General features: G+C 44.4%; 1 protein-coding gene across 2 annotated transcripts; it reads right to left on the reverse strand.

The window, feature by feature from the left end:
- Positions 1 to 7077: 7077 nt before the first annotated feature.
- NRSN1 (neurensin 1) lies at positions 7078 to 15149 on the reverse strand. Of its 2 annotated transcripts, none has more exons than XM_069007987.1 (3): positions 14925 to 15149; positions 9266 to 9463; positions 7078 to 8242 (listed from the first exon to the last, which is right to left on the reverse strand). In XM_069007987.1, exons 2-3 carry the CDS (start codon positions 9452 to 9454, stop codon positions 7844 to 7846), a joined length of 588 nt encoding a protein of 195 aa, XP_068864088.1. In that variant the 5' UTR covers positions 9455 to 9463; positions 14925 to 15149; the 3' UTR covers positions 7078 to 7843. The 2 variants fall into 2 exon arrangements, with proteins under 2 accessions (XP_068864088.1, XP_068864089.1); XM_069007988.1 differs by lacking the exon at positions 14925 to 15149 and adding an exon at positions 14187 to 14278.
- Positions 15150 to 21835: the final 6686 nt, after the last annotated feature.

Below are 21835 nucleotides of genomic sequence, written 5' to 3' on the forward strand. Positions count from 1 at the left end.
ACACTGTGAGTATCCCAGTGGCTGGGAACTCAGTCTGCTTGGGAAGAGGTAAAGTGGTATGAGTCTTGGGACTTCTGCTTGAGAAGATGGGAACAGCCAGCCCCAAGGGGGGAAATAGGCAGTCCAGCCTTCAGCTGAAGCAGTTTTGTGGATGAACCAGTTGAATGTCGTAGAACCAAGGAGCTCGATGAAATCAATGCTTGAGATAGGAGGGAATTGTTATTTTATTAGCAAGTTCTTAGGGGGTGGGCACTTTGGGTTTGTGTTCACACAGGTGAGTGAATTCTCCCTCTCTTGAGAGAAGAAAGTGTATTCAGACTTCAGTGATATATAGAATTTTCTCCTTGTATTAGTTAGGAAGGACCTCTGATATAACCAGAGATTTGAGTGATTTAAACTCCTCTGTCTCAGTGATGAAGTGGTGGTGTCAGAGATAAGTAGTCATGCTGCCACTGCGCTTTGGGTATTCAGCTTGGTATCCTCATAAAGATGTTGCCCTTGCTTCCTCTGCTGCTATGGGTTGTGGTTTCATCACTGCATACAATCTCCTCATCCTTCTGTTTCTCTGCTAGGTTTGGTTCTTCCAGTTTGGTTGTAAGAAAAGATATTTCTAAAAATCATGCCTGTGCCATGTTATTTCTCCCTTATAAATCGTTGATGCAAGACTGGCATCCTTAGAGTAACCTGAGCTTTACACCTTCCTGTCATCTCTTATGCTCCCACTGACCCCTGAAGAGTTTGCACCAAACAGAAATGACCTTGGTGAGACAAGGGCTAGAATTTGCATCCACCATTTAGAAGTAGTCTACTTCTGCAGAGAAAGAGACATGGGTGAAGACTATTTCTCCTCTTCATGCAGCACAAGGCCTAGTTCAAGATGACCAAAGGGCTCATTGTTCAAAGTGCGCTGCCCTGACCACATGATTATAGGTGGCTTATCCCAGGACAAGGAAGGAAAGGTAGCTAAGCCTCTGGCTGGGGCCTCACCCTCAGGCACATCTGATGCCTGCAGATGGTCCTGTGTGTGTGTAAAAGGAGGCAGACATTTGCTGCAGTAGCATCGTGCCTGCTCATGGGGATTAGAACCTTTCCCTTGAAGAACCTTCCCAAGTATGATTTTCTGTGGGGAAACTGAAGCAGAGGGGGTTTTTTGCATAAAAGGTGTGATTGGTTGTTTGGGTTTGGGGTTTTTCTGGGGGGGGCAGGGCGGAGTAAGGGTGGGTAGCTCCCTCTTGTAAGGCCTTAATATTGGTGATGAGACTTTTTTCACTCACTAGCACCTCTCCACGCTTGGCTGTTTCACTGCTGTTCCCCAGCAGGGAGAGCCCTGGTGCTGCAAAGGGCCCCTGAGCGTGGCTGCTGGATGTGGGTAGGTGCCGGGCGGTGGCTGGTGCCTGTGGAAGCAGATCATGGTGTGCTGACTGTCCTAGTGGTGTTTGCCTCTGCTCTCAGACAAAAGCCTACTCCTCTGGAAGCCTCCAGCAAGTGAAAAAAGACTACACACAACACTGCCCTATGAGGGCTCCTGTACCAAAAGAAGTGATGCACGTGTCAGCGGCATGTGTGTCCGTGGATATTGGGCTCCATGTGGCGCTCCCAGCAGCTTTGCTTCTTCAGCTGCTCAGCCCTGCATACAAGCCAGTGCTAGATTAGCTCCCTTACACATGGGATGCAGACTGTAGTCCCTGACACCTCTGTTCTCTGCGCTTTGCTGTGAGTGTGCCTCAGCACAGGCCTGACATGCACAGGAAACATGGCCAGCAGCCTCCTTCCAGAGCAGATCTGGACGTACTTCATGGTACATTTCGAGTTTCTTCTAAAGCAACAACTGTGTGATCCATAGCTGGGTGTTTTAAAGATAGGACTTGATGGCCTGGTCTGCACTGCTCCAGGAGAGAGGATTGGGATCTGCCTTGTGCATGCCCGCTTGCTGGCTTGCTCACAGACAGCCTGCGTGAGGAGACTTGGTAGCACACCAGACAACTAGAGGCCAGAGCCTTCTCAACATGGATGCCATGAATGTATCTGCAAAGACAAAACAATCTGGCTGTCAGGTCTGGAGCTGCTTTTGAGCTGAGGTCTTCAAGGTTTATGCCAGTGGTTCAGGGAGGTGAACTTCTGTGTGATCTGGAGAATGTTTTCCTGTCATACCTTAGTCTAAACATATGTGGTGCCTCAAAAGAGAGCAGTTTAGCTCAGAGAGCAATGCTGAGGCACTCCTCAGAGGGCAGTCACTGCTGCTGGAGAGGCAGAGGAAGGGCAGAGGACCCAGACAATGCTCCGTGTCAGGGCAAAGATTTGTCTACATCTCATGTAGACCTATGGTTAAACACAAGACCTATGGTTAAACCAACAAACTCAATTTACCACTTTCCAGTTACATGATCACCTGGAGGTCAGACCAAGTTCTTTGCCATCCATTCTTTTGTGATTTTAAGCTCCAGTTTCAGGAGCTTTTCTGTTTTTCAGTGCTTTTGCAAGGGGTCATTCGAGAGCTGAACCCATTCTGAGCAAGAGCTATCTGAAGAAATTTGTTTATCATAGTATACTAAAGGAAATAATGTGTCCTCACAGTAGAGGTAATGCACTTATCCACAATAAGGTCCTTGTACTTGTCTAGTCATCTGTGGGGGCCAGAATATTGATGTCAAAAGTTGATTTGGTTTTTTAAAATTACTTCCATGAAGATTTTAGCCACTGTACTTATGTTGTTTTGGTCACAGGTTTTGGACCTGCAGCAAGTTTTTCTATACTTTCAATATTCACTGATTGTCTCTTCTGATATTCATTGGCAGATGACCACACTGATGCTTGAAATGCTGTATTTCACCAGTTCTCCCCTGGGGATTCCTTCCCTCTCACCTCTCTCCACCTTCATCTCGCTCCTGTTCATGCTGCAGCCCTGCCTCCCCTGTGCTGTCACTTCAGGCAGGCACATTTTGCACCCCCTCCAAGACATGTGTGGCAGGGGTCCCTCTCACCTCACCCCTCTCACCTCACCAGGCTTAGGAAGGAATTGTCAGGGCTCGAGGTACCTGGAGGAGGCAGGGAGGGGAAGGGCAGCAGATGCTCAAGGCAGTAGGTGACCAGAGGCAGGAAATAATGGCATTCCAGAAACGTCTCTTGCGCCCTGAACAACAACACTAGCACCAACACATCCTTTTAGCCTCAGGCTGGAGGGTGCCTTTAGACAGGAAATGACCTGAAGCCTTGACTGCCATAAGTTTTGGGGCTGAAATTGCTGGAGCAGCATAACACACATTGTTAAATTGACTAGCTTATTAGCATTGTTTAAAACCGATCTCCCATCTATTTTTGCAAAAGTCCATGAATGGTAAATTATGGGAAAAAAGGGTGCCTTCAAAAATCAGCTGTAAATAATTAGGAAAAAAACCAATAAAAGATGTTATTTGATGCTGGCTCTTTTCTTTTAAGGGCTCTTAGAAGTATTTGCCTCACCTACTGTCAGCATGCAGAGATTATTTTCATCCCAATACCTCTGTAAATTATCTGACAGCAAAACTGAGCTTTGGCCTGCTTAATGTGCATCAAGTGAACTGATGCAGGAAATGCACCCTGTGCGGTCTGCCATACGTCCAGGTAAGAACTGAAGAAAAATGAGGGGGTGGACAGATTGTTTGCCCAGAGACCAGAAGGCTCCAGAAGAATCACACACTGTCTCTAAATATTGGAAATAGGAGCAGACTAGGTGGGTCTTCCCATTTACAATGATGTTCCTCTGGGACAAACTGTCCCATGGGGATGAACGGGCAAAACTCAAACGTTGTTTCTCTAAGAGGTGTGTGGGCGTTAACCCCAGATGACTGGTGCAGGCTAATGCTCCGTAGAGATGTTGCTTCCTTCAGCTTTGGGAGGGGTAGGACAAGGAAGGCATAAGGCTGTGCCTCCACAGCCTGCCCAGGCAGCTTGTATGTTATTGTCTCTCTACCCCTGATACTGAGTGAGCTGAGAGGGCAGCCTGCTGTGTAATGGTGGGATGACCAGTCAGTGCTGAATAATCCCAAGTGCTAGTTCCTTTATTTTACCAAAATTGTTCCATTCTTAGCCCTTTTTAGAAAGCTGCTGGGAAAGTGCATCCTGCTAAGGTACTTGCAGTCTTTTGCTGTCTCCTCTGCATTTCATGTCCTCAGGGGCTGAGTGGCCTCCCTGGTGTGCATGTTGTGCTGCTGCTCCCCCTCGCCAAACCTCTGTCTCTGCAGCCTCCCCATTCTGCTGCTGCTGCTTTCATGAAGAGCTGCTTGCTTGTACTTGTGCATGATTAAAAATCTCATACTTGGAAATGGCAGGCTGAGGCTGCAGCTGAAACTGGGAATTAAATCTGCTTACAGGCAGCTCAAGAGGAGGAATGTTTCTGTCTCTGCCTTTTGCCTGTGATTCACCATGCACTGGGAAAAATGGAAAATAAAGGGGTCAAGACAGCCTGGAGAGTGGAGGACAGAACAGATGATAACAGAAACCTTTTCTGCACAGTGTGTTTGGGAAGCAGAGCTAACCTTCAGGAGAGCATCTATTAACCAAAATGAAGCCAGTGATTACCACTCAGATGAAAATTGTGATTTCTTTCACTACAATTGCAGAGAAGATGGTGTTGGGCTGGGAGGGGTTGCACTACAATTTCAAGCCAAATGAGGCTAGAAAGGGGCAAGAAATAAGGTGAGCATGAAGAAACTGAAAGGAACCTCTGGACCAGGGAGGTCAAAGGGCTGAAAAAAGAAGAGCTTGGCTGCTTAAGCCATATTTTATTTGCACTGGGGTGTCCATTAATGTGTCCACTGGAAAGTTGATGGCAGTCAGTGCTTGGAGGGGAAGTCCCAGGCAGACTCACAGTTGAGTGTATGCTGCAATTTAGTGGAGATGGTAAAAGTGAAAAAGTTACATGGTAGGGAAATGATATGTGCAAGGACAGATTTTCCTCAACCTCACTAGAAATTTCCCAGGGAGCATGACTGCCTCTTGCTGCTCCCCAGCTGGAGGCCGTATCACAGGCATTTTCCATAAGAACAGCACACATTACATTTCCACTGCCTTTTGCTGATGCTTCAGCTCCTGCACCAAAGGGTGAAGGTGTTAAAACATTACAAGAAAATGGATCTTAAAAATATTCCTGATGTGTCTTAATCTTTCCAGTATGTGGCTTCTTAATAGGAACAGAGCAATTTTCTGCTCAATATTTCTACAAAAGCCGTGTGTGGCACTGATTCTCTGCTGTGAAGGATTGCAGCCTCTGGAGGTCTCAGTTCCGGAAAAGCTCCAAGCAACCGAAACAAGGGTTTAATGAGATGAAACATGTGTGGCAACGTTAGCCATGACAACATTATCAGCTTTGCTGCTGCTGATAAATCCCAGGGGCATTTCCCATCCCAGCAAGCTTCGGTAAAATCCTCAAGGGCATTTCTTTTCTCCTAGCACCTGGGTAATGCCATGCCGTGACTCATCTGCTTTTGTACTGTCAAAGCATGTTCAGTTCTGTGCAATGTGACTGACCACCTGATGTTTGGATCTGCTCTATCAATTACCTGTTGGGTCAGTTGTCCTCTGGATGAAAATTTAGTGACACTTTAGTGACACTTGGGTGTGTTTTAAAGAGAACTGTATACCCATATAGCCAGTTCGGGTGAACTAGCCCAACCTCTGCTTGCTTTCCCAGCTGGATTTTCAGTCAAACTTCCAGTACAGTGTTAACAAAACACAGGTGGAGAGAAGGGACTCAGTAATAGCTACAGGAGCCCTCACTCTCCTCTCCTTCTGTGAACTTCACTGTAAAACTTAAAATGTCACATTTCCTCCATGCACAATTAAAAAGCCTCAGTTGAAAAAGCCAGGACAGCTTGACTCTGCTGCCCACACACCAATAGCCCAACAGCAGTGAAAGTCAATGGCAGTAAACAACATTCCTTGCAACCTAGACAGGAAATGCTGAGGACCCTCTCCACCTGGAATAGCTAACAAACAGCAGCAGTGACAGCCTCTCCATACGCCTTGTGAGTAATCAGTACCCCTCACCCCTGTTCTTGATGGCTTTCTTTATAAATACACAGCTTCTCACCTTGTCAGCGTTTTGGACTTTTCCTCTTTAGCACAGCTTCATCTATTTCTCCCCTGAGATTTGAAGTATTGGGTGTAATGTGCCTTTGTATTTCTAATATAAGGGTGCCAGTGAATTGCCAGATACCTTTACCTCTACTTTCTTCCATTCTCTGTGACCACGTGCATGCGACGAGCTCTCAACTCTCCATCTTTTCAGTGCTAATGCTTGGACTCTGCAGTTGTGTTGCCAAGAGGGGAGCTTTCTCTGCAGAAGAAAATTTACTTCCCGTGGTGTTGTCAGCTATGGCAATTATTGCAGATTCAGCTGAAACTTCCAAATACACATGATCTGGCTTATTGATGTTGTAAGTATGAACTGAGTGTCACAGACCACAAAATGTTTTATGGGCAAGGGAAAGAGCACAGCTCTGTCATTATTGTGGTAGAATCTGTTTGATTCAGCACCAAAGGGGCTTCTTCGCTGCTGTAAGATGAAAACAGACTGCATTAAGACACCAGTGAGTTTCAACTGCTGATTTCTCCTTCAAGCAGAGCTCTTACATTTTTTTACTAGAAAGAAACTTTTCACAAAATCCATGGCTGGCTCAGGCCTAGAATTTTATTCAATCCATTCAAAAAATAGACAGAACTATAAGGTGGCACATATTGTCAGAGAGTACAAATGTCACATCTTTGTTTATACAGTTTAATTTAAATCCATAGATTAAGACAGTGAAATAATTGCCCTGGGTGAGAAAATAATTAGGGGTCTCCCATGAAAGGACAAGTTTTTAGGTAAGCATTCACACAAATGTATCTGGTTAAGCATAACTTTTTCTATTCTCTATAAAAATATAAACAGCATTTCAAAATGTCTTTAGATACGTACGTTGAGATCATCTAACATGGCATTGATGTACTGACAGAATACAGGACCTGGGCATGTCAAACTACATTTATTCATCCTCACCCAGACAAAACTAAAACATTTTGTATTAACATCAGCACAACACAACATAATGAAAGAAACAATATCAAAGCAAAGACACACAAGTATGATGTTCCTCCTCCCACAGGAATTCCTTATCTTTATTTTGTTTGTAGTTTTTGCTAACATGGCAATGACCAAGACAAAAGTGGCACTTTAGCACAGGTTAGTTGTAACTCAGCATCAAGTATAACTTGTCTTTCCCAGAAAGTAACGTTGCTGGGAAGTGACATGTGCCAGGATCTAATTAAGGGCTCTCACTGGCATGTGTTTTACCTGTGAAGTATTACTTTGATACAGACTGTAGCATGTGACAGGAGGACAAGTGCAAATTACAAGGGCAGAATCTTGGCTTCCCAGACAGCAGAACCAGGTGTGACATGTTAAGACTGAACAGTATTTTAAAGGCAAAAAAAATTTAAACAAATTAATGAAATTTAAAAAATAGCAAATTCATCTAAACTTTAAATAGTGGGATGTAGAGTGTTCCTGGTACAGCTGTCATAAGTGCACCCCTAGGTTTCCCAGGGATGCAATCTGATAAGATAAACACCTAATAACTGTTGCAAGAACTTATTGTACCCACACAGATTAAAAGGTTCAAATGTACTGAATATATTAGTCACAGGTCTAATCACATAATTTCCTTTTTCCCAATCCTAATTTTTTACCAGAGCAGCTCCCCCATTAGCTGCATGTTTATATAGCAGAGCACTCGATGTTTTACTTGACTAGCACAGATGCCAACAAGGGCTGATATTTTCCAGTTAAAGTGATCTACAAGAGAAACAAAACCTAAGGGAAGGGTCAGGTTTCAGATAAAGGCTGGACATTTTGAACTCTGGACAAAGTGACAGGTATTTTTGATTCTCCTGGTGCTGGCGCTTTTGTGACTGGGTTTGCATGGGCTTTAATATCAGCTATTCTCTCTTTAAATCTTTGCTGGAGGTACTTCTCTTCTTTGGAGTAACTTTTAGCAAAAGCAGACATCAGCAGACATGCTGCCACGGTGGACCCTCCAACACAGAATAAGATTGCTCCTGCCAGCTTGCATATATCAAGGGACCCATTGAACTGAACAGCACGGGTATCCACAACAACAAAATCATCCTTCCCAAGGGCTTCGATTTTCGGTGGCACAAGAAAACCCACTACAAGAACAGCTACACCTATCAGCATAAAAGCCGTCCCAGAGATGAGTCCGACCTGGAAAACAAAGAAAGAAAGAAACAAACCCCCAGTTAATTTCCAGTTTTTCCATTTCCCCTTCCAGTTTTCAGTTGGGAAGTGCTCCTAGGAGGCATTTATCTTTCACTACGTCTTGCAGATACAGTTCTCCCTCCTAGGAGAAGGCAGGTATTTTTCTCTTAGGATATATGAGGCCCTACTGGAACTACAAGTGGAAAAACTGTCTTTTTACAACTCATATTTATATAATTGAGTATTGACATTTCTGGAAACAATGGAATATGGATTGCTATCTCTACATAGCATTTCATGTTGAAAAGCCCCATCAGAGAGAGGATCACAGTTTAACCCCAGTGCTGTGTACTGATTATTCCTTTAGCTTTAGCTGGTGGTTAGCACCAACTTCAGTCCCTGCTGGTAGTCTGTCACATCCACCACTTGCTTTTGCTTTGTGAGATGTCATTCCTTTGGAGGGATTAGAAGGAAGTTGCTATTGCCATAGGAACGGATCACAGAGTGTTTATAGCATATTTCAAGTGTAACTACAAAATTTGGTTCGCCCAGAATGTTCCTGGGGGTAGGGATCATCAGGGGGTAGGGTTTGGATGGCCTCACAGGCCCCACCCAACCTCTGCTCTTCTCCAGTTCTGTCAAATTCCCCGACCTTAATGGAGATCTTTTGGTTTTCTTGATCCCTAGGTCACACTGCACTTAACCTACCAGTCCCATTCCCAGCAGTCTGGCAGGACTTCTATGGGTCCAGAGCAGAGGTAAACTACACTTTCAAGATGTATGTGAGGTTTCCAGACAAGACTTTGGTGTTTCAGTGACATTGGGACAGAGAAACTAGATGATCCAAAGACCCCAGGGACCTGACATATTTTGGTAAGAGTGCTCTGCTATCAGGCATAGTTATTTGGCCACCTCAGGCAAAACTGGGCAATGAAAGGCCTTTCTGGATGAATACTTAACATCAACAGTTACACAGGGAAAGTCTTGAAATGGGAGTCTCTCCCTCCTGTAAAAAGCAAAAGGCAGTACCTTCCAGAATACAGAGCTCCACCTGCTCGGCGATCTCTGGATCTGAAAATCATCCTCATACTCCCAAATTGAAGCTGTGCAATCCTCGTAAAACTGATGCAGGTAGGACCGAACTCCGTAGCGTTGGTGCCCTCCCTCGGTGCTGCCCTGCGCGTGCTTGGACCCGCAGATGTCAGCATAGGAGCTCATCCTTCCTACCTGCAACGAGAGGTTTCACACAAAGCAGATCATTATCGGTGTGGTGGGCAGCAAAGATGGCTACAAACTCTCCAGATGTGATGCAAAAAAAATGGCCCAGGAGAGACCTTTCCTTCCATTTTTTCCAAACCAAGAAATGAGCTGAGTACAGCTGCATGTAGTGACTCAGCTCAAGCAAACCCAAGGAACTCAGAGACTTGGCACAGCATAGGCCAGAGGTGCTTCAGGGAACATTCCCTACCATACGCAGGGTGCTCACTCCCCATCTTTCACACTAATGTGATACTGTGTTTCCATGGAGACTAAAAAAAGCAGGATATGCCAGGTAAAAAAATCCAGCATCCCTCAAGAGCTCATGTTGCCACTCTTCCAGACTGTCTCTGTCAGTTAACTAGAGTTTGCCACCTTAGGAACTTTCCAAACTGCTGGGTAAGAGGGGTTTTCTAAAATGTTTTTTCCTGAGCTTTTGAAGTGCAGGATTAAGCATTGATATACCATTCATGGCCATGGGAAATAGAGGCAAAATAAGTCCTGGACAGATTAAGAGAATATATAACTTGTACTTCAATAGGGATAGTTAAAAAAAAAAATTAAAAATGGAATTCTGTAGCAGCATCAATTTGCTCAGCGAGACTGAAATGGAAATTCTAAGCTCACAGCCAAGTACTGCTCTCTTGTAGAAGTCAATGCCCAAGCTCCTGTTGACTTTAATAAAATCAAAATTTTGCCTGCTATGAAAACTACCAACAAAGTTTCTTACTCTTTCCATTTCATGGAAGTTCTCCTAACACACAAAATCCATATTTAACTATGCAAGTCCAAGGCCTGAACTTGCTTGTGTGGGTGTGATGCTACTGAATTAATTGAAATAATACTAGCTCCTAAAAACAACTTGAGCAATAGCTCAGTGTTACTTAGGCTCATTGGCTTCTCTTTAAAGAAGTTCAAAAAGGCTCAGTCCAAAGGGAACTGTTAATCAGAGCTTGCACCTGAAAGTCATGGCTCAATTTATATCAGCTTCAAGCTGTATGTCAGATTTCCACAGCAACTTCACTTAGAGGGAGGGAGGTTTTTATGTGCTCATGGCAGCTGGGACCTCTCAGTTTTGCAGCCCTACAGACCTTTGCCCTTTGGGAATGGGTGATCTTCCTGAGTATGCAAGCATTCAAATTAAGGAGAATCCAGAAAATATTGGTGGGGAATAGCAATGGTTTGACTGAATCTTTTGGCTGGCTCTGCTAGAAATCAGTGCTGGTATAAACACTGAACTTCCAGCCTCTTGGAGCCTGTTTGTGTTCTTGGCTCAGGAACAAAGAGGGATTTACTTTTTCCTCTTTACAAAAACCCATTATCTTGGGGTTTTATTTATTTTGCATATCTAATATGCATTTAGTTGGGGATTTCATGATCTCAACATCTTATAGTTGCAAATATCTCTCTTACAACACGGTGATGAGGTTTCAAGGTTCTCACAGAAGTCATGACCCAGTGGAGAAGGCAGGCCACGTGTTGCTGGGGGACCTGCCAAGGGCCAGAAGGAACATTGCTGGTGACTGAGCTTTGCAGAGCAACAGGGGTAGAGCCAACCACAGCTTCTGGCAGGAGCCCCTTCTTTGAATCCCATACTGCTTCTGTACCCCCTGCAAGTTTCCCTTTTCCACCTCAGCCACTGTAAAGCTTTAGGAAATTAAAAAAGTGCTCTCCAACTCTGGGGATAGGCTTGCTTTCTGCTGATAATACAGGACCAGTGTCCATCAGAGTGTGCTCAAGGTGCTGGCCTTCCAAGGAAAGGTGGACAAACAGGCAGAGTGGACACAGACCTTGAGACAGGAGGAAACTCCTGGACAGCACCAGCTGCTCACCCAGTGAACAGGGAGGTCCTGGCCCTGGGGCCACCCTGTGTCAAGTTGCACATAGCTTACATTAATGTTTCCAGCTACAGTTAACATACTGAAAACCACTTGTTTGTGCCATGGTTTAAGCTCAACTGGCAGCTAAGCACCTTGCAGCCACTCGCTCATCCCCACCCTCTAGCCCTCCATCATGGTAGAAAAGGAATGAGAATCAAAAGTAAAGCTTGTAGGTTGAGGGAACAGTTAATCATTGAAACAAAGTAAAATATAATACTACTAATACTAAATAAAAAAAGGAGAGATAAAACCCAAGAAAAGGAAGTGATGCACAATACAGTTGCTCACCACCCTGACCAATGCCAAACCTTGTCCCCGAACTGCCATCATCTCTTTCCTAGTAACTCCCACAGCTTCCCTACTGGGCGTAATGTTCCTTGGTGTGGAATACCCCTTTGGCTAGCTCACATCACCTGTCCTGGCTGCGCTTCCTCCCAGCTTTTTGTGCAGCTCCTCACTGGCAGAGCATGAGACACTGAGAAGGTCCTTGGCTTACGGCAAGCATGAAGCAACAACCAAAACATCAGTGTGTTATCAACACTGTACTCATACTGAATCCCAAACACAGCACTGTAATGGCTACTGAGAAAAAAACTCTATCCCAGCTGAAACCAGGACAGTTGTGCTTTTTTACCATACTATGAAGTTTTGAACACTACCATTTTCTGAGGTATAAAAAAGAAAAGAAAAATTCTGGTATGTATATAAGTATATAATCTGGACTGTTGTGGGGAAAAGCTGCAAGTTATTCTACTTTTGGGGCTCTTTTTGTTTTTCTCAGGAAAACTGTTTATTCCCTACCCAAAAAGAGAGGACAAGAAGTCCTCTTTTCTCACTGCCACCATTTGTTCAACAGCTAGCTGCCATTTTTAACAGCACAAGCCCTGAGGAGTTCTCATAAAACCAGAGTTCTGCCCCCCTCATAAACATACCTTAGGGGAAAAGGAGAAGAGGAAAAAATGGTGTAGTTTACCACAGCTGCCCCAACTCTCTCGTGCAGGGTCACACCGCCTACACCTCAACAATAAGAACACTTTACAGCCCTACCCCTCAACCCACCTATTGTTTAAACAAAGATTCCATCTCACACATCAGAAATAGAATAAAGCAAAGAGGTCAACTAAAGTTCTGCAGAGACTCACTCTCTTGGGTCCTTACTTAGATCTTTATTCTCACATCAACCCTGCCTTCTTAATAAATTATGCTTAACTTCTGGCTAACTTAAATCATTCAGGCAAGAAAATTTAGCATCATATAATGAGCAGCATGGTAGGTATTTTTCCCAGGTGTAAGCAACTCCATAAGGTCCACCCAGGGAAGAACCAGAATTAACATGACCAGATAAATGACCTGGCCTGCCACAGCTTGCTTGTATTACTCCAGTGGCCACCAGGAGCATTCAGAAGGGAGGTGAAGCACATTGCTGAGTCTGAAGCAGCAACTTTAATTATTGTGATTAATTTAAGAAAACCCAATGTGACATGACAGAAACCTTTTTAAACATGATCTTGCATTCATTGCACTGTCTGTAGGTTTAGTCAGGCAAAAAAAACCAAGGGTGCAGTGTTTCTAACAGCCTGATGAAGAACTGCCTGTAAGGACCACACAGCTTGGAATCACATGACACGTAGATTATTTTTCTTTAGCAATCTAAAAGGCTAATAGGTGGTTTTGGTCAGGTATATGAACAAAATGATAAATAAGAGCTGGGAGGTGAAATAGAAAACAAAAGAATGATCTCATGCTTGAAAGAGTTGTGATAGTATCAAGTAGCATGACCTTTTAAAATGGAAGGAAAAAAAAGAAAAAGAACTGCCGGAATCATTAATTCTTTTCCAGCACTGCATAATAATTCCACTGAACATTTCCTTCATGGTCAGACTCTTTTACTTATACATAATTTCCTATCTTTTGCAAAATATCTTGCCTCTTAAGAGAGAAGAGAAAGCAGCTCCCCAGCCCCATATGAAGCAGCCTGGTAATCTGGGCTATGATGGTCTCTTCTCTCAGCTACAATGTAAATGTAATGCTCTTGTTACTTACAGATAGGACACAGGAATTGAAACAGTCAGAGAAAACAGCTCTCCACAAGTAAGAGGGAAACGTGTGTCATAGCATCCATTTACATTGGATGAATAAATACTGCAGTAGCTATGATCTCTTGAGTGTTGATGTGTATTTGCATGTCTCGCCTTCAGGGCTGAGAAACTAAACACTGAAATGTTGGGAAACTTTTGCTAAAAAGAGAGTCGCTGTTACCCAAATCTGTGTTATGCACGATCTGAAAACATGCATCCAGTCTGAAAGAAGAGGCTTAATCATTAAGTTTTTCAGTGCCTAAATCCAAGGTGCTTAGGAAAATGTGGGATGTAGGATCACAGCTTCAGAGAACACCACTGCATAGTAGCAATCCATCCCCTAGCAACTTTTGTTTCCATGGCAAAAGCTGTCCTGTTTACTTTGAGCTTTACTATCCTCTGCTGATCTGGGGAGATGTGATTGGACTGGTGAACAGACAGATTAAAAGATGAGCAAGCTCCATTAAAAATTACCCCATAAATTTTCCAAATACTTTGCTTTCTTGAGCCAGGGTTGAACACATTTAAAAAAAAAATAAAAATGTAAGGAGTTGTCATTTAAAAAGCAGCACAAAAGGAAATAAAGATGTGTCATTGCTCTGTGATACCACACCGCCACTGAGTGTAAGCCACGAATGCTGATGGTTGGCACAGGTGAAGTCGCCCTCTCCCTTCTTCAGACTTACATACTTTCACCCTTCTGTTCAAAGAGCCATGTTTCCAGTCCTGACATACCGAGAGCGTTCCTTGTGAAGGGGGTACACTGGCATAAACAGCCTGCTTTTCACAGCAGTTTCCAAGGTGGCCTTTCTGACGCCTCCTGCGCTCCCAGCGCTTCCCGGGCCGGCGGCTGGGCCGAGCCGCGCTCCGCCCGTCCCGGTGCCCTGCCCTCGCTCGGGGCTGCGGCGCTGCCAGGGGCACCTGCTGCCGCTGCCCTGAGGATAGCCAGGACGCCCGGCTGCCTCCGGGAGCCACTTCTGCACCGCTGCCCTGCACGGGGGGTGCGAGCAGCACCTTAGCCTGTGTTCCTTTGGGGGTGGCCCCGCCCGCTTCGCCGCCGCCAGGGGCCGGAGCGGGATGCTCTCCATCTCCCGTTTCCCGCCCGAAGCGGAAGAACTCCGCAGCGCCCGGACGCCGACGAGATCTCGGCCCCCACGACCCTCCCGGCCCGGCGGTGCCCCGGAGGCAGCGGAAAGCCCGGCCCGGCCGTCCTCCCCCGACCCTCGGCGTCGGCGGGGCAGCGCGGCAGCAGCCTGCCCGGGGAGAGCCGCGTCCCCCCGAGCCAGGAGGCGAAGCCCGGGGCTCCGCTGTAGTCCCCATCCCCACCGGGCGGCCGGTGCCTTCCGCGGGATGCTCCGCGCCGTCCCCCCGCCGTGAGCCCCCCGCCGTGAGCCCGCCGGCGGCCACAGGAGCCCCCGCCGAAGTGCCAAGCCCAAGTTTGCCGAGGGGCCGGAGCGGCGGCCCCGCGGTTACCTGTCCCTCCCGGCGCTGCCCTCGGCCGGCGAGCCCCCGCGCTGGCGGCGCTAGCTGCGGCTGTCCCGGCCCGGCCCCATCCCCGCTCTGCGCCGCGCCGGCCCCAGACACCGCGTATTATGTACGGCCCGGAGCGCCGCTCGCTCCCGTGCCGTGCCTGCGCACTGAGCCGCCGCCGCCGCGGGGCGCGGAGCGGCGCCGGGCCAAGCTCGCCACGCCGCCCCCGCGCTCGCCACACCGCCCCCGCCCAAAGGCGGCCGCCCGGGGGGGCCGGCGCTCCCCGGCTGCCGGCGCTCGGGGGCCCGCCGGCCGCGCCGGGCAGGCCCGCAGGTGCACGCCAAGGTCACGGCGGTCTCCTCCCTGGGTGTAGGCGCAGAGGCCTCTGATTGCGCCCTCCGCATCAACTCCCCCTTTTAGTCAGCATCGAAAACCGCAGGGACCCAGGGCTGTGCCATCTATCCAGCCGAGTGGATAGACGTGACAGAAAGTGTCCTGCGAAGGACAAGGCACTGAGATCTGGGCACTGGGGAAATGGGTCGGTCAGCAGGAGACCGAGGGAGACTCAGGGAGACAGGGTGAGCTTGAGGGCTAGGCATTGGCGTCTGACAGCAACAGGTTGGTTGTTCATGGGGAAAGATTTCAAGAAAGCAGGTTTGAGGTTCTAAGGAACCTACTGAGTAAAGAGTTAGCATGACAAGGCACCAAGAGCTGGAGATGCTAAAGTGTATCTCATGAAGAGGAAATATGTAATTCCTCTGAAAGAATGATGAGAATGCAAAGGGCAAGAGTTCTAAAGACTCATATCCGTATGGTGCACTGAAATATGCACAGAAACAGTGTTGTTGCATGCAGAAAAAGTGGAAGTGCATTAAAGCAAAATGGTATAGTATTAGCCGATGTAAAACAAGGTATTTTTAAACTGCTGTAATATGTAAAGAATAAGGTGAGAGTAATGGTTTCAATAATACCCCAATCTTCTTTGGAAAAAAAAAATCCTGCATTTGATGGTGACAGTGGGTTTGGGTAGTTGCAAACTAAGAATCATAAAAATAGCTATTTAAAAAACAGCAAGTAAGGGATTAGATTTGGAGGAAGAAATGCTGGTTTCAGTGCATTTCATCCTGTCCTTCCAAAACTGTTACGCCTTTCTTGTTTCAGGCAATGAGTAATGCCCAAATGTTCCCCTGACCTGAGCAGTGCTACTTCACAACAGTGTGCTGTTCAGTGAGTATAATAAGCATACCCAGCCCACAGCAGCTAGCATGTAATAAACTGACAACTATTTGTGAAAAAGGCAGGAAAATACAGTGAGGTGATAAATGAAAAGCCAGATGGCCTATCAGTCTTAAAAGCGATTCTGTGAGTAATTGTCCTGGAAAGCTAACACCACATTTACATGTAGTATAGCAGTTACAACCGAATGCTGCTTTATCTCAGATCAGGAAGATGTCTTCTATAAAAAAAGCAATTAATCTACATGATCAATCCTCCCTCTGTTTACAAAGCTTCTTTTACTTACTTACCTATTGACAAAAGCAATAAATAAAAAGAACATTAAATACCTGTGTTGGCCCAGTTTTGTTTCCTGACATAGAAGTTACGTGCTCAGCTAACCAGACAAATTAAATGTTTTAGCAACGGGAACATTTGCTGTAATGCAAAAATTGATCTGTGAACTCCAAATTAACAACCCTGAAGGTTAACCATTGGTGATATCGTAACTGATTTTAGTGCACTTTTAGCACATTAGGAAAACTTTAAACTCAGCCTGAGATCAGAGCTGTTCTTGAAGTGTAGCTGAGTTCGGTAATGAGAAACATTGAACAGAAGAGTATAAATGTCCTGTTTAGCCTTGAAATAGATAACATCAATGCAAAGATGTTTTAGAATAGCAGGACATATAGGTCATGGTGGGACTCAGGGTTTCGGCTGCTGTTATATGAAGGAATTTCCAAATGTAGGTCTTTCCTCAGCTACCAGCTTTCAAAAAACTTAGACTGTGTTTATCCTGAGGGCTTCAGCTGATAGTGCCATGGAGAGGAAGTGCAATATTCTACCTCAAGCTGTAGATACTGGTTTGGTTTTTTTTTCCCTGGTGGAGAGGAAACCCAAGTCTAGTGCTTTCTTTATCTTCCATCTGCTGTTCTAAAGGTTTATAATGGACAGTAGTGAGCATGCTGAGGAAAAAATCCTGTCAAGAACTTCTGTAGGTGGTGGTGTTGGTTGCCATAGAGTTTACAGCTTCTCTCTTACTGAGAGTTGAAGTGATTTTATCAGCTGGTTTGATGAACACAGCTTAGGTAGCTTCTGGGAGCCTGTGCTGAATTGGAGAAATTACAGCTTCTGTAAAACACGTTTCTCCTGTAGCAAAATGCAGAAATCGGTATGAGATTCAAGTTCAGTGAGTTGCAGATGTCTGTTCCTATTTGCTTAATGGTGATGGCAAGATTCCAGAGGCTGTTCTGTTTCACATGTTGTGGAAAGCTGTGGCCTGAATAGTTTTGCTGTAATGACATTATTGACACAGTTGCCTGTCCTTACCTTCCTAATGACTGGCTTACCTTCATCTGGAGAGGAGGGCCCATAACAATTCCACTTCTGGAAAATCTGCAGTTGACACAGATCCACAAGGAGCAGGACTGATAACTAAAAGCTGTCTGCCCTTCTTCTGGCCTGGAGTCTCCTCAAGGAGCTGTCCTGCCATTAAGGAGGTGATCTTAAGGGGCCAAAAATACTGGGGAGGAATGGGGCAAAAAGGCAGAGGTCAGTTCAGGTCTGTAGTGCTGTTCTAGTGCTGGGAGGTCTATTATAAAGGGTATTTTATTTTTCAAAACTTCTGATGCAGAGCATGGTTTATGAATCAAAGAGGTGTCTTTTTCAGACTCTAGACATGCTGCCAGCTGCTGCATTCCTGTTTTATATGAGGTGATTTGTCTGTTGCTGTTGTCCAGAAATCAGTGCTTGGCTACTTGCTTGTCAGATACGGCTGTATTTCCCAGTGCTTTGTTCAAAGTGTTCTAGCTAGCAAAAATGATTAATTGTCATAATTTGTCATATTCTGCCATCGCCATCTTTGGATATAGATTTGTTCTTGTCCCCTGAGCCATAAGTACAGAAGATGCTTTCTTGACAATCAAAATCATAAATCTAGGTGCTTTTTTTCTTTCTTATGCTGAAAGTATATGGGCTAGGAATTGTTAGTTCTCTTTTTCATTCCTGTTGGTGCTGGTGAATTAGAAGATCACAATTCCAGGAAATATTTAGGAGCTGTGTAATCCAAAATGCGCATACACAAGTGATTGAAGATGTGACAGGGAGCTCACATGAGTCAGTGAACAATTGCCTGTGAGGGGATGCTAAGCGAAGAGGAATAGGCAGTTGGAATTAGCAGTATTTCAGAGACCCATCTTCACTCAGAAACTGCCTCCATTCATCACGTTTGTGTTTCCAGTTTTCAGGAAGAAACTTTCTTGCTCTTAGGCCTAGTTGTTTCCAAATAAGCTTTGTAAGTGCAGTGTGTCTACATGGTTTAGAGGCAAAAAGCCTTAACTTACACCCAAATGGAAGAGCAAAATATCAAACCCACCATTTTCTAGAAGTGTCAAGTGTTGGTCAGCAAATGTGTGCAGCAGAGAGTATTTTCTTTGCAGCAGCAGCTACTACTACTACCGCTAGACGGCTGTGTTGTTTTAAAATACACTGCCTATGAAGATCAGTGCCTGGGAGATTGGGTTAATTTTTAAAATTTGTTTTCTTAAGGGAAGAGGAATTCAAAGCCAAGGTCAGGTGAGGGGAAACTGTTCAGAATCATCCTAAGAAATTCCCTTTCTTCGTGAGGAGGTGTGGTGTATGCTACGTTCAAGTGCAGAGCACCCCTGCCAAGGGAAGACTTTCCATAGTGCTCTGCTCCCAGTGGGACAGCCAGCCAGGGGCTGTTTCTGGGCAGGTTGAGCTGTGGCCACTACGTGTGTGAGTTACTGTGTTTGAGTGGGTTAGGCCACATCAGATGAGTTTCTCTCTCTGCTGTATTCCTGTGCACCTGTGAGGAAAAATTTTTGAAGCAAAGGGTCTTGTGGTAACTCTTGCATGCCTGTGCCTTCTGTTCCCAGAGGTGAGGTTGCTAAAGTTGCTTCATATGCAATGTACCAAGTTCTTCTGTGCTTTGGTGCCCACAGGGAAATGGGAGTAACTGAAAACTTGACCTGTACTGTGAATGCTGAGAGTCATGAGGAAGACATTAATAACTGCTCTCAAAATCCTCTGGAGTCTTAATATTTTATCTGTCAGATCTCTATTCCAGAAGTCATTATACTGCTTCCTATAATCTTTTGATAAACTGGTTGACTTTTATAAAGCAGCCACTGTAAGTTTATAATGCAACTACTCTGTGGCTGGGCTCTTCTATACAATTATGTGTAATACAAATCTTAACAACAGGGCAAAATGAAGGTAGTACACAAATACGGTATAATCAACATAAGCACAGTTTTAAAATATGTATATTGATTACAAGACCAAAGATGGGAAGGACAACACTGTGATGGTGTTGTTGCCCATGTACTGGCAGTGTCTGAGAGTGGCTGCTATCAGGCAGGAACCACATTGTCTGGAGGATGGTGTGAAGACCTCTGTGCAAAGGCATCTTCTGGTTCAAGGAGCTCTTTGTTTTTTGTTCTCTGAAACAGTGCAACCACAGTGTTTTTGTAATGTAATTAGCCATTATACCAAGCATCAATTGCCAGGCTGTCACTGATTGTCTCTTAGTCCATATTTCTTCTTCAGGAAACACTGCTAGATTTTAGCAATAAAAGTCTCTCCAAACAATTGCTTCCCAGAGAGCAGTGAGAAGGATAAGTGCCATCTCAGCTTTTGCAAACGACTATATATTTATGGAGGAAAGCATACACTGATTGTTCCTATGATTTATAGATGTTATGAGAAAATAAGCATGTCCAATCTGTCCAAGGTGTTTGAACAGAGACACAAGGAAAATGTTATTTTCTTTGTAGCCAGTTGAATAAAAATTTAATTCCACCTTTGATCCTGATGCACTTTCAGAGGGCATGAGACTGGTGGGATTACCGGCAGGTACCCTCAAGAGATCATTCAAGAGAACTATTATTTCTGAACTAAAATATAGTCAAAGTTCTGTGGTGACACTGTTCACCTTAACTCGCTGATGATGTTCAAAAGTAAACAGACAACAATCATAGGCAGACCAGTTCCATGCTCATGGACACCTGTAATCTCTTCGATGTATAAGCCAGCAAGGTTCCAGTGTCAATATCATCCTTTTGACATCATCCTCAGACTTTCATGTGTGACATTTAAAACATTGCTGCATTTGTGAATATGTAACAAGGACAGATTGGTTGATACAAATCTTCTGTTTATGCCTACAGGGTTTAAAAACCCTTTTGATTTCTATGACCACGTTTCACTGTGGGCATGGTGCTCTGCAGTTGGTAGAGCTAATTCAGCAGAGCTCCTTTTCTCTCCAGGATCGTTGACTTCATAACAGTTGTGTGCAGACTTCATGACGAAATAGCACACAACACCCTAACAAAATATGTTTCACTGTCTCCTTCTGATTGCTTGCTTGGTTTTATATGATACTCTCTGAAGAATGAATTTTTAACTGGGGATTAAGTCACTTTTTCATTCTGTTCCCTTGTTCAATAGGTCAGGACAGCTGATCATTCTGGGCATTTTGTGCTGAAAATACTGAAGATTAAGGGACAAATCTTCAAAACTGCATTGGGATCTAATTATTCAGGTAGTGGTATCTCATTTAAGAGAGCTAAGCCCTTTTAAATCAATGAGATGTAGTTATCTAAATAATACATTTGACTGCCTATTTTTTTTTAATCTGAGGAAATCAATGTGGTTTAGATAGGTTTTGTTTGTTTATTTTGGGGTTGTTTATTTTTGTTTGGGGTTTTTTTAACAATTTGTTATGTGAATTATGTCCTGGTGATTTTTTACTTGATGGTAAGATGATCATGATGTCAGTGACATAGCCTGAAGCTTGGACTGGGTCACCAACTGTGCCTTTTTATTAGGGGTTTTGAGTGCAATTTGAATGCGCTCTACAGCTAGCAGTGGAAAAAGTAGGATCTTCCATTCATGATTGATATACCCAGCACTCACAGAATGTTCTCTGATTCTTTTTGGTTAGGTTATCAATTTCAAGGCTGAAAAATACCATTATACTTGGCTATTCAACATCCTTCATAACCAAGGGCAATAATTTTGTTCTCTAACTTTTGCAATGATTTTTACCTATTCTATAAATGAGGACATAATTTTTATTTTGACAGATTGTAAATTCACTGAAGAAAAAATGTTTCTAGAAGGCTGGAGAAAGGAAATATCTTTTTATTTGGTTCAGTGGAGAAAACAAAACATGGAAGGAGAACAGGAAGATTTTGAAAAAAGGCTTTTGTTAAAACACTACTCAAAATCAAATATTTCAAGTAACAGTTGGAATGTCAAAATATTTCTAGTTTTAAACTTAATCCTTTGATTCTTCCATTAAAAATAGTTTGGTTTGGTTTTGTTTAATAATAAAATTTTGTTAGGAGAGAGAAAAGGTAACACAAAGAAATGTATTAGTCTCAAATGAAGCAAAACCTCTCATTTTGTGTCAGTCCAAAATAAATGTTTGTGTTTTGTAATGAAACCCCAAAGCCCTTTGTTTCTCCAGCTATGGTGGAGGTAATGACTTTCTTGGTTACTTATTCTAGTGATGAAATGGTTTTGCTGTTGTTAGGGTGCATCTTGGTCATAACCTGTTTAATTACATTGAATAGACTATGGCTTTTATAGGGGAGACTTTTTAGCTGATTTATAACAATTTCATTGCTGTAATCAACACTGTGGCTGTTGTAGTAGAGACAATTTCTGGTAGT

The sequence above is a fragment of the Aphelocoma coerulescens genome, chromosome 2 (assembly GCF_041296385.1).
Source record: "Aphelocoma coerulescens isolate FSJ_1873_10779 chromosome 2, UR_Acoe_1.0, whole genome shotgun sequence".
In the NCBI taxonomy this organism is placed as follows: domain Eukaryota; kingdom Metazoa; phylum Chordata; class Aves; order Passeriformes; family Corvidae; genus Aphelocoma; species Aphelocoma coerulescens.